Source organism: Toxorhynchites rutilus, chromosome 3 (assembly GCF_029784135.1).
Source record: "Toxorhynchites rutilus septentrionalis strain SRP chromosome 3, ASM2978413v1, whole genome shotgun sequence".
In the NCBI taxonomy this organism is placed as follows: Eukaryota; Metazoa; Arthropoda; class Insecta; order Diptera; family Culicidae; genus Toxorhynchites; species Toxorhynchites rutilus.
In genome coordinates, this window is record NC_073746.1 from 101647384 (window position 1) to 101663599 (window position 16216).

At 36.3% G+C, this 16216-nt stretch overlaps 1 protein-coding gene across 1 annotated transcript; it reads left to right on the forward strand.

Annotated features, from left to right (window-relative positions):
* Window positions 1–85: 85 nt before the first annotated feature.
* LOC129773359 (larval cuticle protein LCP-30-like) lies at window positions 86–9742 on the forward strand. The gene is made up of 3 exons (XM_055776957.1): window positions 86–115; window positions 9090–9294; window positions 9363–9742. Exons 1-3 carry the CDS (start codon window positions 86–88, stop codon window positions 9740–9742), a joined length of 615 nt encoding a protein of 204 aa, XP_055632932.1.
* Window positions 9743–16216: the final 6474 nt, after the last annotated feature.

Here is a 16216-nt window from a genome sequence, read left to right on the forward strand (position 1 = left end):
ATTAAATTTCTACAGCGTTTTTTCCGTGATGCAATTTGATGTGACACACCCTTTAGAACATTTAATGAAGGCTGTATGCATAAACATGGTTCACCATCAAATATCTCCATTGAGTGTAGGTCAGGGCTGCCATAAAAAAATCTGTGTTTTTGGTCTCAAAAAATCTTTTTATCTGTGTTTTTCTCAGAAAATCTGTATCGAAATCTGTATTAATCCTTTGCGGTCTTTTGTATGCTTTCAGCCACCAACAAAAGTTGTCATCCATGCTTGAGGAAAGGATTAATGGAAAACTCCATGTATTGCAGCACTGTGTAAATACCATTGTTCTGTATGTTCAAACAGAAAAATAAAAAGCGAAAGACGCCAAACTAATGTTTTTGTGATACATGCAAATGATATCACACGAAAAAGCATTATAGTAAATATTTTTTAAACGTAAACATAAGAAACATTGTTTAGTAAATACTTATCAGGAGAAAAAATAGGAAGAATCTTGTTCATCTTTCATAATCTCACAAAATTACATATCATTGCTTTTTCAAGTAAAGATGATTGCGACCAGTACACACATGTCAAAATTTTATACGATCACAAAGGGTTAAGGGTTTTGAAGCATAATCTTAGCTATAATATAGTATTGATTGGAAAATAATGATTTTGACGATGTTGGTGGTATACACGTAAAAATTCGCATTCACTGTGCTTTAGTAGGAAAAAGATAAACAGTGTTAGTTATTTATTGTAAAGCAAGCCGATAAAGCGGACTTTTCAATCTGTTTGCCTTAGATTGAACATGAGAAAGCAGTACTAGACGCTACATATGAATATATATGCCAAAAAGACTTTCATTCAAACTGATTCGATTGCTATATGTATAAAATTGGTGAGTTGGGAAAAAATATTTAGATCAAGCCATAACTAATATATATAATACAAAAGAATAAGAAGAATCTGTATTTATATGTATATGTTCTGAAAGTACTCACTTTGATCTTTCCAACGATACCGAACAACATGAACTTTCGAAACTTTTTCGGCCCGAAATTTTTATAATGAAAAATCATAGAAAAAAGAATCATCACAAATCACGTTTTCGTTGATAACAACCACAAAAATTATCGGACCACCACCAGATCTCGTCAGGCGTGGTTATTTCACTAGAGGAACAACTTCCAACCATCGCCGGTGGAATGCGCTGCTTACTTTTCGAGATATTGACGCGTTCCATATTTGGAACCCATTCCATATTTGGGTCCGCTCCTCTACTAAATGGATCTCCCGATACCAATTGATGCAGATAGGCACCCAGGGTTGCCACATGTACAGAATATTCTGTATTTTACAAATTTTTCAGATACATTAACTGTATTTACATTATTACAGATTTTCAGCAAAAATACAGAATTCACAGTTTTTTTTTCTAATCCAATTTGGGAGAACGGAAACATTTTCTGTAGTTGAATCTGTCATAGCTATAACTCAACATGATGAACTTATGCGCTCTACTGCATGAAAAACAATGACTTTGACGTTATAGGAATTCACCGACCTAAGCTGTCATAAAACTCTGGCCCTAGTGGTCAGGATAATGGATAAGCAATATTTGTCTGCAAAATATGTTTCGACGCAGAACTACGTCTTTCAATAAGGGTGCCAAATCAGAATACAGGTCACATTTTTATGAAATAGAGTTAACGTTAATAACTTTTTTTTCCGCGAACGGATTTAGGCGATTTACATACCAAAAAAAACCGGAAATTCCCTAAGATTTGTTTGATATCCTATACATTACATTATCTGGTGTGAAAATGGTTAAAATTCATGAAAACTATAAGCGTTTCCATTTTCCCATACATTTGCTTTTCTAACCGTACCATTAATAACGAGCAACTTATCGACGAGCAACGAAGGGAAATCGTGAGATTTAAACTCCCCGTGAACAAAGGAAAAGAAGAAGAACGAAGGGGAATATTTGCCTAGAGTATAAACAGTGGACCCCACTGAGGCAAACTTTCAGTTTCAATAACTCTCTCCACCAAGGATGGCAGCTAAGATATTCTAGATCGGGAATATCAACAACAAGGGCTTCTGCTGAGCGTTTATTTTGAGAATAGCGCAAAGTGATGAGAAGTGTTTATATTCTTAGTCACTTCAAGCCATCTAAGTATGGTTCTGTTTGCATGCTATGTTGAACGCTTGTTCGGTGCTGGTTGGTTTTCGTTGTACGAACGATTTCTAGAGGTGCGATTCGACTGAGACAATACTAAATACAATTTGGCTGATATTTGATACTTGCAATTATGACCATTGTTGTAGTATTCATTCGGTGCTGTAGAAAGATTCATGTAGTTATGAGATGTGGAATAATGATGCTGGTGTAACAAGTATATACATAATCGCCTGTAGCCGAATGTATGTCAAAGGGCCACCGGAACAGCGTTCAAGGCGATTTTTTCAATGCATTGACATGAAACAAATTGCGACATCAGATCAGCTTGTGTATTGTTCTACGAGGGCAAGAATGAATCATCAATTAATTATCGTCAACTGATTCTTCGACAAAAAAGAACATTTCAGGGCAACCAAACCGTTCTACTAGACAGTTATTTCTAAAATTTCGCAGCATTCTAAAATAATCACCTCTATTCCGGTTCTCGTTCGGCGGTTGGATTTCCCATTCCGTTCGGGATCGACTTTTACATTCTGCAACCCGAACGAAATCGACTTCTAGATTTTACCGAGTCCGAGATTCAAACCCAATCGACATACGCAAAAGTGGCAACATTGCCTTGACTTGAAAAAAAACGTCAAAATAATTTATCCATATTCTTGAAGCTGTTTACTTATGTTATTTGTTGAGGTCATCTTAAAGTATTTCAGTAAATATATATCCCTTTTATGCGTTTGCGAGCGCAACACATGTAACAGCGGCTGAGACAAAGATCACTAATGGTTTAAAGAGAGCCGTCCATATCTCCGAGCAGTAAGTATTGAAGATAAAGAAAGAAATTTTGAGCCTCTCCATTTTGGCTATTGCATACCTATAAAAGAAGGATAACACGCAGTTCCGATCACCTTCAGCTTAAATGGTAATCATCTTGATAGTAAAAAATGAACATTTGTATTTCTTGAAAACTTCTTGTTGGTGTTGAGTGTGTGTATTTTTGACGTAGGACTACGTCTTTCATTTCTATACCGGGGTGTAAAATCAAAGTTTCGAAAACGAAAGCGTTACGCCGGAGACCGAGATTTTGAGCGTTAATAGCTCCTAAACAACTGAACGAAATTGTATGATAGACACTTCATTCGAAAGATAAAATGTCTACGCGTTCTATAGTTGTTACTTTTTGATCCAAAAACTTGTTTCAATAGTCTTAAAATTGCTTTCAAAACAGGCTATTGAAATCACCAATCGGTATAAAAGCGAGCGCCGCTCGGAAATCCACTCAGTTCTAATTGAACAGCGATTGGAGCATGTTGTCGCTGTTGTGGTGAAGCTCTTCGTTTATCATGAAAGCGCGAATGTTGTCTATCCATGTGACACTGTAACCAAATACATTTGGTTTTGTGATTTTTCAAGCAATCGCAATTAACAGGATAGCTTCTGAAGATTATTCTTCCCCATCAGTAGGATATTTCCGTATCCAATATTGTATGCGCCCGCAATCGATTATTGCTCAGTCGCCGAAAGTTCCGAGCTCAGAGAGTTCATTCCCCTCTAGTTTGCCTTCCAAATTGCCATCGTAAACCACGCTTTCTCTCGATTCAATCAAGCACAAAAAGCATACTTAAGCGATATTCTGGTGGTGAGACGCATTCATTTTTCGTGAGGACATCGACAAGACAACATCGTTGCTGAGGGTGCTGGACGGCGAAGGATCGAGATCTGCCCTGAAACGCAAGCAGTTTGTTTGAAACTGTGAGGGAGCACAGAGAAGCCGATCCTTCAGGAGAAGAGAAGGTGACCATCGAAGCAGCCGCTACACACACACATACACGCACGGAATTCTTTCCGTTTGGATGCCATTCAGCATCGAGAAAGATCCGGAAAATAATCGGCCAGTTCCTCTGGGAATTTAAAAATACATTCATGTGAAAGAGTTTATTTGAATGTTTTCTATCCATGTAACACTGTGACCAAATATGTTTCAATCAAGTGCTATTAACAGATGGTTATCGAGTTAGCATAAACCACTGGTGGGCTTCCAGTATCGAGGAAAATGTGGAAATATCTAATCGTTGCTGGAAAATAATCTGCCAGTTCCCCTTGGAATTGAAAATAACATTCAAGCGAAAGAGTTTATTTTAATGTTTTCTATCCATAAAATATCCATATAATACATTTGGGTTTGTGATTTGTCAATCAAGTGCAGTTTAGCAGGAAAGTTTCTGAAGATTATTCTTCAGAACAAGGTTTTTCGTATCCTATATTGGATGCATAAAACCTTGTGCCTCCAACGTAACGCTCTCGTTTTCGAAGTCCCCCAAATATTCATTTATTCATTCATTCAGAATGGATTTAGATTCAACTTCAAACAAATGATCTCTAAATCAACGATAGTCCTACGTCACCCTTGCGGTTATACCATAGGTATAACCCACTTCCTGTTTTTCTTAAAGATTATTTCTTTTTGTTCAGTACTTTTGTGGTTTGGCTATGCGCTGCTGTGCAATGCATTGCTGTATTTTTTCGATATATTCGTTACTGATTGCACTCCTCTTGGAATGGTTCCAGAGTACGCAAGTCCGGCCAATGCTAGGAAAATTATAAGAAATGGTTAAGTTAGGGTGAGAAATACGTGTTCAATGTATATGAACAACACCAAGCAATAATTTTCATATATATTTCAACAAATTAAAACAGCATTCTGGCATCTTAATATGATAGGGAGTAACTCGCTTCACGAATACGAACGAATTATTTTGACCTATTTTGACGTTTGTTTCGCGTCAAGCCATTGTTGCCATTTTTGCATATGTCGATTGGGTTTGAATCTTGGATGGATTTTAGAATGCACAAGTCGATTTCGTTCGGGTTACAGAATGCAACATTGTGCTAATTTCAAACCCAATCGTGAACCGGAATAAGGGTGAATGAAATAACAGCGTAGTTCTACGCCAACAATGCGGTTATGTCTTGGGCACAACCTCTTATAATTTTTTTTACATACAATTATTCCCAAGGTATCGACAAATGCATGGTTCAAGGGATTGAATGTAGGTCGGGACTTCATTCGCGTGATGTCCCGCCTCATGTCCAATCATTACTTGTTGGATGCACATTTGTAGCGTATTGGGATCGTTGATAGTAATATTTTCGTTTGTGTGATGGTTATCATGACATCGAGCATGTGATCTGGTCTTGTATTAACTTTCATTCTGCCAGGGCTCTTCTATCGGATTCACTCAGGGCACTAGGAAGGCAATCTGACTTACCGGTTAGAGACAATTTAGCTTCCCAACCTTATGCTTTCTCTTTACCAATTTCTCAAAAGAAATGATATCTCTGTTTGATTCCTTCCCTCCTCATCAAACCAAACTACCCCACTCACTCCATCCTAGTCCTGAATCCTAATCCTGTCCGATCAATCTAGTGTTAGATTTAGTTATTATTAAATTGTTAGTCTTAATTATATAGAAAATAAGTTATATTTTAAGGTGAAATTTGACTCTGTAAACGTTAGATAATAAGTAATTGAGTCTGATTAATAAACACATTTGGAAAAAAAACAAATTTTTGATCAAAAATGGTACGAATGTGATTGAACAAACACTGTACTCTCCAGATATGACCCCGTGTGACTTTTCCGAAATTCAAATTACCGCTTTGTGGAATCCGTTTTGACAGCATTGAAGACATGAAATGAACCCATTGCGTGAATTGAAGGCAATTGCTGAATACAGCTATAAATAGTGTTTCGATGACTGGATTTTTCGTTGGAAAAAGTGTATTGCTTCAGAATGTACCTATTTTGAAGACGATAACATAAATTTTGATCTATAAATATAAAAATGGATTTCTGTCTGTCTTTCTGATTTCTATGGATTTGGAATGGAATTACCGATCGACGTGAAAATTTGTACAACATGTGTCAACATGTGTTCCATGTAACGGAAAAACATGTTATTTGCAGGTGGTTGAAGAATCTTGAACGAGAATTGTGAATATTATTTATAGTAGATTCATTTTTTTTTTTGAAAGTTTTGAAAGTTTTTGAAAGACAAATAGACAAATAGTATCGGGAATTTTTCTCCATTTTCCGACAGCAGTCAATCAGCAATTGGCAAAACCAATGGTACAGAGATGAGCTTGGAAGATGGCTATACTCTATTATCCCCAAAGTTTCAACGAAGGCCTGGTTTAAAGGGTTAGATATTGACAGAAATTTTATTAAAGGGTGTGTCAAATCAAATTGCATCACGGAAAAACGCTGTAGAAATTTAATTTTAAGGAATTATATCTTCAGCTTTCGCTTATAATCAGATAAGAGTGTATAGATCACGTTGGCCATGCTTCACTGTCAATTTTTCGTAAATTTGGAAAAATGTCGTCGAACGAAAAAGAGCGTCGTGAAATAATCCTGTGCACTCATTTCGAGAATCCGGAGTTGTCACATCGGGACATCGGTAAGATGCTGGGAATCGTCCAATCCACGGTCAGCAGAGTACTAAAACGATACTTCGAGAACCTAACCATCGACCGGAAGGTGAAGAACGGCAAAAATGGGTGCTTCGTCAGTGAAAAAGATCACAAGCGCGTAGTTAAGCAGTTTAAACGTGATCTGAGAAGTTCGGTCCGGGATGTCGCCAATAAGCTGAATTTGTCAAGTTCTTTCGTCCAGCGGACCAAGCAGCGGGAGGGCCTGCGTACATACAAGGTTCAGAAGGCTCCTAACCGCGACGAAAGGCAAAACATGGTGGGGAAGACGCGATCCCGGAAGCTGTACACCGAAATTCTGACGAAGCGGCATTGCCTGGTAATGGACGACGAAACCTACGTCAAAGCGGACTTTCGTCAGCTGCCGGGCCTGTTGTTCTTCTCCGCAGAGGACAAATTCAGCGTTCCGGAGGAGATTCGCAAGCAGAAACTATCCAAGTTTGCCAAAAAGTACATGGTGTGGCAAGCGATCTGCTCTTGCGGAAAGCGGAGCGCCCCCTTCGTGATGACCGGCACGTTAAACGGGCAGGTTTACCTTAAGGAGTGCCTACAGAAGCGCTTACTACCACTATTGAAGCAGCACGAGGGCCCGACCATCTTCTGGCCGGATCTCGCTTCGTGCCACTATTCAAAGGACGTGTTGGAGTGGTACGAAGCCAACGGGGTCACCTTCGTGCCAAAGGAAATGAACCCGCCCAACGCGCCGGAGCTTCGCCCAATAGAGAAATATTGGACGATTATGAGGCAGGCCCTCCGGAAGAACCCAAAAGTTGTCAAATCGGAGGCGGACTTCAAGAGAAAATGGATTTCTGTTCAAAAAAACTACAACTTGACGTTGTACAGAACCTTATGGACGGGGTAACGAGGAAGGTGCGAGCATACGGGTTTGGGCTCGAAGTATGAATAAAAAGAAAACGCCAAAAGTTGTTTAATAGTTTTTATTTTACTGTCTAAAATTTTCAAAAGGATCGGTCTACTGGGCGAATTTCTACAGCGTTTTTTCCGTGATGCAATTTGATGTGACACACCCTTTAGAACTGTGTCCAGATTGATGTCCAATCATTCCGCGCTAAATGCGCATCACTTCCGCATAGGTCTTGCTACTAACAATGTATGCAATTGTGGTCAAGGATATCATGACATCGAGCACATTGTTTGGTCATGTAATGAATTTTGCAATAAAAGAATCAAGCTGGTTGCCGATTTCGAGACACTCACGCATGCCAGTTCGCGATATCTTAGCTACTCGCGACCCTTATTTTATGTTCCCCATATATGTCTTCCTAAGAAGCGCTAATATTATTATTTAGGTCGCATCTCCTACTCCCACTTGTCCATTCTCCCTTCCTTTCCTATTACATAAGCAGAACTTAGTACTCTTTGAGATAAGATCATTACAGGAGCTATTAACATAGCAAGGAAGCACTCACCACCAAAGGATATCGTTGCTACATCGACTGCTTGATGATGGCTATCCACTTGAGCCTAATTAAATAAATAAGGGAAAACAAAACTTTTCCAACCTTATTCAAAATATTCGCGCTATTCAGAAAAAATCCTTTGTTCTATCCAATAGAATTTCGGCAAATACCCCGCGGCGATAATTTCATCGAATCTCATCCTCAGAAGATGGGCAACTAAAACGACTTGCTCTGATTAGCATAGAAACAGCAAATGCTACCAAAATCTTCTGCCAAATGATACCATTCAAGGCAATTAACATCCATAACTGATGACAAACTAGTTCGAGAAAGAGCATAGACCTTCCGATGTTTCTATCCTTGATACCGCAAAATCAATTGCGTTTCGATCAAATCTCAGCATAAGAATGTTATTTAATTATCTGAGAAAACAGCTGGTGCTTCTTTTCCGTCATCTATAGATTTCTATTCTTTCAGAAGGAAAAGGGCAACCACCACGCATAATTGATCGAATCCATTTCATATTTCTCTTCCGCTGTTTGATGTTTGGCTGCGAGGCGTGCGATTGTGAATCGTGTCCTAGCTGTGATTGTGACGGAGGAGGTGGTGCTCTGAATTTGTAACATTTGATTTAATATTTTTTTGTATATAAACTGGAGCACCGAATCGACGCGACACATCGTTTAGTCTACTTCCATCACGGATAGATCGAAGTTTGTTGCGGAAAAGTGCGCGAGAATCCTAACTCCAATCATTGCGAAAAGCCTATCGCCGAAGTGTGAAAGAAAATCATGAAGTGTTTGATAGTGGTAAGATTGATGGTGAAATGACAACCAATGTTACGAATGTGTGACGACAAGCTAAGTGTTGATATACATAGCGCAGACTATTTCGAATTACTCAGAAGAAGTTTGGATGTGTTTTGATCGTTTTTAGTTTCAATTTATTTAACCACAAGTGGAATTCGACGACAAAATTATCAACTGTAACAGTCTGTCATTTAATTGCAGTTTTCGCTGTTGGCTGTGAGCTGCGCTCTTGCCCAGTCTTACAACGATGGCCGCTATTCTCCGGAACAAAACCAGGGCAAATATGACGATGGTAAATACCGACCGGATAACAGAGGAGCTTATCGTCCAGGTGACAATGGAAAGTACAGAGGAAACGGAAGGGTATCCACAACTCGCATCAGTACTATCGGAACTAATGTAGCCAGTATGTATTATTCCGTTGAAATTCAAAATATCGTTAACCAAGAACCAAACTCTTTACTCCTACTCTAGCCCAAAGATACACTCCACCAGCTCGCATTGTAACACGTCCACAAGTTGCCGCTCCAATTACTCGAGTCGCTCCAGTCGCTCCAGTTGCTCAAATCGCTCCAATCGCCTCCCCTATTGTGGCATCAAACTTCCTTGGATACATTGGAAACGATATCGGAATCAACGGATTGACAAACCCAATTGGTGATCTAGGTTTGCTATCCCAGAGCAACCTACACATTGGGGATATTGGACATCTGGGAACCCTGAACACCGATTACAGTGCGCTCCTTGCTGGAAGTTCTTTAGGTTTGGGATATGATTATTTGGGTGGATTGAACGGATTCCAGTCCACGGGAATTCATCTTCCAACTCCACTTGATCTTCCCCACATTCTGTAAAACGAGTAATTTCCATAGATAATGTATAAGCGTTTATTTATAAGTTTGCGTAAAAATACGAAAATAAATAACCTGTAATTTCTAACTCTCGTTCTCTTCATTAATTACACAATCGCCTAATAAATAATCAAGAAATAGAAATTAGCAACTTTTCTACTTCCTGACTCTCATAAATCTAAAACCCGATCAATCAAAATTATCTGATGGGGACGAATATGGAGATTGATATTACCAAAGAAAACACTGTTCATTATGTTCACAATTGGATTACTTGACCTGTTCGTATATAAAATGCCTAAAATGGCGCATTTTGAATATGCAAAACGAAACAAACAAAAAAACGTCGTAGTCGCATTTCGTTATCATATTTTAACTATCGTGTCAACCTTCTGACTTCCGCTTCGATCAGGAGCCAAATGTTGATAGGCACAACAAAACATTTTTCTGGTTATTTGATGATCCGTGTTCTTCATATCAATGGAGGATGCGTAAATATGCAGATAATGTTCTACGTCATATTTTGATGCTCAAATCAATATTGTAGTTTGATGCCAATTCACTAACTAAACTAAATGCCATAAAATTGTTTCGAATTCATGTTCACTTGGATGCACCGAAACCCGTTTCTTTGTGCTTGATAATTTTCCGTTTTCTTTAGATTGATGTACAGAGAAGTCACGAGGACGCTTTTTGACATAATTTGTCTGTCATGACATAGGTCGTGCCTAAAATATGTCTTTTTAACTAGAAAAACATCTATTTACATTATTTTGACGGTGAGAATAAAACTTTCTTTCAATATTTGGTAGCGTGTCCTATGTTTTATAGAGTTATACAGGAAAAGTATCTAATATGCGACAAACTTGGGTAAGCGTCGAAATTGCATAGTAGGGTGTTATCACTTTCAGGATTTCCCATAAACATTCGCATTTATTTGTTATTATTTTCGTTTTAAAATCATCTCCTCTTTTTGTTTTACGTAGAACGCTTTGGCTCGTCTATAAAAACCAATCCGAGGCTGAATGTCATACATTTCAGTTCTAATGAAGGCCTGTTTTTGCATAGTAGGGTAAATTAATTTGGTTTGTCCGATTTAGGGTGTTTTCATGACCCGGTAAATGCAAATCGTTTTTTTTTTTCATGGAAATCGCAACCAAGGCGGGTTTGGGTTTGTCGAAAAGCCCCAAGTACACTTTGTTTATCGGCCCAAAAAAATGACCTTTTGGTTGGTTTTTGAAATTTACCATCACCTGTAGGGTGGCACCCTTAGAGAGGGGGAGGAGTATCTAACCACCATAGAAACATTTATTGCACCCTGAACCTTCCACATGCCAAATTTCGTTTCATTTGCTTGATTAATTCTCGAGTAATGTAGAAATTTGTGTTTCATTTGTATGGCAGCCTCCCTCAGAGAGAGGGGTGGGGTCTCAAAATATCATGAAAACCTTCGTCCCGCCCAAAATTTAATTTTTGTTATCAATACCTTCAAACATTCATGTTTTCTTACTAAGCGCAAGTTCATGAGTCCAGTCGCAGAACTGTTCATTGATTGATCTTCTAATCGACCCCGTTGAATTTACCTTTTACTAAAAAATTCATAGTACTTCTACCAAAACTCATCATTATAATATCAAATTATTTTCAGACAAAATTCTCGTTCAAGATTTTTCGACCATTTGCAAATAACATGTTTCTCCGTCACATGGAATAAATGTTTGATACAGAAAATATGATAGAATGAAGACAGATCCAGTGTGTAGTGTCTAACCACCATAGAAATATTTATTGCGCCCTAAAACCTCCACATGCCAAATTTCGTTTCATTTACTTGATTAGTTCTCGAGTAATGCAGAAATTTGTGTTTCAATTCTATGGCAGACCACCCCCTCCTTTAGAGAAGAGGGAGGAGTGTCTAATCTCCGTGAAAACATTTATTGCGCCCTAAAACCTCCATATACCTAATTTTGTTTCGTTTGCTTAATTAATTCTCGAGTAATGCAGAGATTAGTGTTTCATTTGCATGGCAGTGTGTGATTTTTTTCAGTGTTTCGCGGTATAAAAAATATTGTTTTATATTTCCAAAGGGTCTGGCTGGGTAAGAAGGTAAAAAGTGCCCTCAAACCAAATCATCAAAAATATGGAAAATATTGTATAGAGTACTAGATAAAATATTCTGGCAGTAGTACCATATATTTGAGTCCTTATACGGTACGCCATAGGATCTATGGTGAAAAATGCACCTTCTCGTTTTTTTCACGCCATTTTCAATAGCTTTGAGACAAAAATATGGAAAAAAATACTGAAAATACATCTTACTAAGGTGTATCGATCAATTATTTAAAATTACTTCTTCATCAAAAAATCAAATATAAAAAAAATTTAAATTAATTTTTATTTTAATTTTAAATTATTTTTTTTATTTTGAGATTCAGCGCTACTCTACTACTAGTTTGTATTCAAATTTCTTCCTACGTCTATTTTAGGTATATGTGATTTTTTTTTCAGAATTTTTAGAGTGTTTTTCGCGGTACAAAAAAAATATATATTTTCAGGCATTTCGAAATTTCGCAACAGTGAAAAAAATCTGGAAAAAATCACACATATCTAGAAAAGCCGTAGGAACACATTTAAATATAAATTAGAGTAGTACTGAATCTCTAAATCCAAAAAAAAATTCCAAATTTCAATATTTTTTTGTGTAGTTCAATTTTTGATAAATTTTTTTTTTTGATAATTTTTCTTGATACACCATAGTAAGATTCACATTCAGTATTTTTTTAAATTTTTTCTCGAAGCTTTTGAGGATGGCGTGAAATAAACGAAAAAGTACGTTTTTCACTATAGATCCTACATCAAACCACATAGAGGTTCAAATAAACCGCCAAAATTTCTTATTTAATATCCTATACAATATATGTCATACAGCTGGTGATTTGGTTTGGGGGCACTTTTTACTCCCTTACCCGGCCAGGCCCTTTGTGTTTCATTTGTATGGATGCCCTCCTTAAGAGAGGGAGGAGGGGTATCCTACCACCATAGAATAATTTATTGTGCCCTAAATCCTCCAGATGCCTAATTTGGTTGCCTTTGCTTCTCGAGTAATATAGGAATTTGTGTTTCATTTGTATGGTAGCCACCCCTTAGAGAGGGGGGAGGGGTCTCAAACTATCATGAAAACCTTCCCCGGCCCCAAAAACCCCTACATACCAATTTTCATGTCGATCGGTTCAGTAGTTTCCAAGTCCATAGGAATCAGACAGACAGAAATCTAGATATAGATTTGTTTTTTTTTATAGTTTACATAGTCTCGGGACCAAGAGCACTATATTTTTTTAAATTGATTTTTCGGACTAATAAAAGCCAATAAACTTATCTTTTTTAGAAAAATATAAAATTATTTTGAATTCTGTTTTCGTAATTTTTGATTGTATTTGTTTTTCCATGTCTTTGGACTAGAGGGTTTTTTATATATATTTTTTTTTTTTGAAAAATGAGGTTTTTTTACATAACATATCCAAAATTCAGAGAAGTGATTTTAGTCGTTTTTAAGTTATGATTCTCCAAAGTTAACCGATGGTTCCCCTTTTTCCAAAAATGCATTTTTCAAAAATTCATAGCTTTTTATACATTGGACCTATTTAGATAATCGGCATATCAAATTAAAGTCAGTGAGTAATGTTTAAAAAAAAATATTACACTGGTGAAAAATAGGATCTTAGTCGCATAGATCTAGTCTTTGCATAGGAATATTGAACAACGACTGAAACCAAGGTAATTTTGAGAGATAATTCAAAAAAAAAGAAAAACACATCTCTGGTTTTTGGATATGTTATGTAAAAATTCCTCGGCTTTCAAGAATAAAAAAATATAAACCATAACGCTCTCTATCTTCAACCATTTAAACTATAAATAACAAATAAATCAATGATTACTAAAACAAAACCCATTTTTTTGCAAATATGATATTTTTCAAAGAAGACTAGCTTGGCTTAAAATTTATATGTCGATCATCTGAATCGGCTCAGTGGTTCAAAAGTTATGATTTCTTTTAAAAAAGTCATTTATGGAGAAAAGGAAAAAAATTTGTTTTTTTCAAGTTGAAACTTATCTTAAATAATCACTAAATTCAAATCTGTTTTCAGCATACACAAGGTATGACAGATTTAGATAAAAAATAGATATTCTCACAGAACGTTCTGGGAGGCGATCTGGCGTAGTGGTAACATCCATGCCTCTCACGCTAAAGGTCACGAGTTCAATTCTCACTCCCGACATTCTTCCAAAAATGGAAGTAAAAAGTGACGAACCAGCCAAATGAGTTGAAAATCACTATAATACAGATATAAAAAAAAAAAAAAAAAAAAAAAACAAAACGTTCCGAGAAATATAATTTTTTATATGCATTGTTTTAACTTGTCCGAAATCCAGTTTAAAAGAAAATCCTATTTGGGTTTAGGCTGACCAAACGTACCGTTTTTTCGACCCCTTTCTATTATCCTTTCTTTTTATCAACTCTCACTGTATTTTAAGTATAAAGAAAAAATATTTATTTCTTTGTCATTTTTTTTTTTGTCATTTGAATCTCAAATAGTTACCCCGTAAAAAAATGTGCACCACCTCGAAGAAACATACAATGCAAAATAGCAGCTCAGCCGAACTTAAGCGAAAATGGCGCAAAGCAGTCAAAGTTTGAGTTTCTTGAAAATCTAAAAATTACCCAAGGGGGAGTGAAGGAAATCAGAGTTTTCAAAAAAAGGTTTTTGATGCCAAAAGTCTTAAAATTGTATGAAACGTCGAGATATACTGTCACCTCGAAAAATTGATTTTGGTCAACAATCGACACTCTGGAACTTTTTTTGGAATACGAGGCAGAACGTATGATTTTGGGTGCCAATAAAAATAGTTATCTCGATTTTTCATTCGCTTACTGCGAAATGTTCATTCACTTGCTGCGAAATGTTGATTTGCACGATAATATATCCAATGCAAAATATAAGCTCAATCGGACTTCATTTACTAGTGTCGCAGACGGTAAAATTTGAATTTTTTGTAAAGCGAAAAATCACCGGAAATCGGGTCCCAGAGTGTCGATTTTTGACCAAAACAAATTTTTCGAGATGACTCTTCCCTTAAGTACGATTGAGCTGAAATTTTGCATAGGATGTTTTTTCGACGCGATGAACATTTTGTATAGAGTAACTTTTTGAAGTTTTAGGGTCGTTTTTTCCATACATTCATTGGCACCCTAATGTATATGAGTCATCCATATAAATTTTAAGCCAAAGTCATCCTAGAACAGATTTTGAAAAGCAGTATTAGGAACAGTTCTTACCATATTTTGGATCTATTCATAGCATTGCATTGGTAAAACCTGTGTCTCTATTCTCTATTTAGTCAAGATGAAAAAGGTTAAAACACGTCTAGATTCGAGACACAATTAACAAATTATAAAAAATGGGGGGAAAATTTTGTTTCACCGTGTATTTTTTCGAATTTAAATTTTGATTTAAAATTTACTCGTTGTATTTGCAGAGATTTTACACAGCTGTCATTTAGCATTAGCATTAGCATTAGCATTGGGCAAGTTACACAATATCGTAGTTGGTACGAATTCAGAACTGTTCAGTTAAAAGATAGCCTCCATCAGTTGCTGATGATTAGTATTATCTATTAGATGAAGGTGTGCTTTCTCCAACAGTTAAGAATTGTCCTGGCCACGTCCTTGCAACTGCGAAGGAAAGGGAAGGAATGTTCGATAACTTAAGAGAGATGCAGAGAACTCTACGACCTCTCATAAATATCTCGGGAATTTAGGATGTGTGTTAGTGGAGAAGGTAAGCCACAGGATACACTCAGCCGGTGTTACTGGCGCAATTAGTTATTACTAATAATTTAATGGTAATTATATTAATATTACTGTTCTTATTCCAATTATTATTAGAATGACTATTACTATTACTATTACTATTACTATTACTATTACTATTACTATTGCTATTACTATTACTATTACTATTACTATTACTATTACTATTACTATTACTATTACTATTACTATTACTATTACTATTACTATTACTATTACTATTACTATTACTATTACTATTACTATTACTATTACTATTACTATTACTATTACTATTACTATTACTATTACTATTACTATTACTATTACTATTACTATTACTATTACTATTACTATTACTATTACTATTACTATTACTATTACTATTACTATTACTATTACTATTACTATTACTATTACTATTACTATTACTATTACTATTACTATTACTATTACTATTACTATTACTATTACTATTACTATTACCTATAGAATATCACGAGTGCGCTGCGACCGTCCGATAGTTCCAATAGTTGTTTAATAGCTGTGTAAAATAAGTGTTTTGTCGTATACTAGCTGACCCAGCAAACTTCGTCCCACCCAAAATTTGTTTTTTGTTATCAATAGCA

Coding starts and splice junctions, on each gene's coding strand:
- LOC129773359 (XM_055776957.1), top strand. CDS start 86: ATGGTTCACCATCAAATATCTCCATTGAGT. Junction 116..9,089: donor ATCAAATATCTCCATTGAGT/GTAGGTCAGGGC, acceptor ATTTAATTGCAG/TTTTCGCTGTTGGCTGTGAG. Junction 9,295..9,362: donor TATCGGAACTAATGTAGCCA/GTATGTATTATT, acceptor CTCCTACTCTAG/CCCAAAGATACACTCCACCA.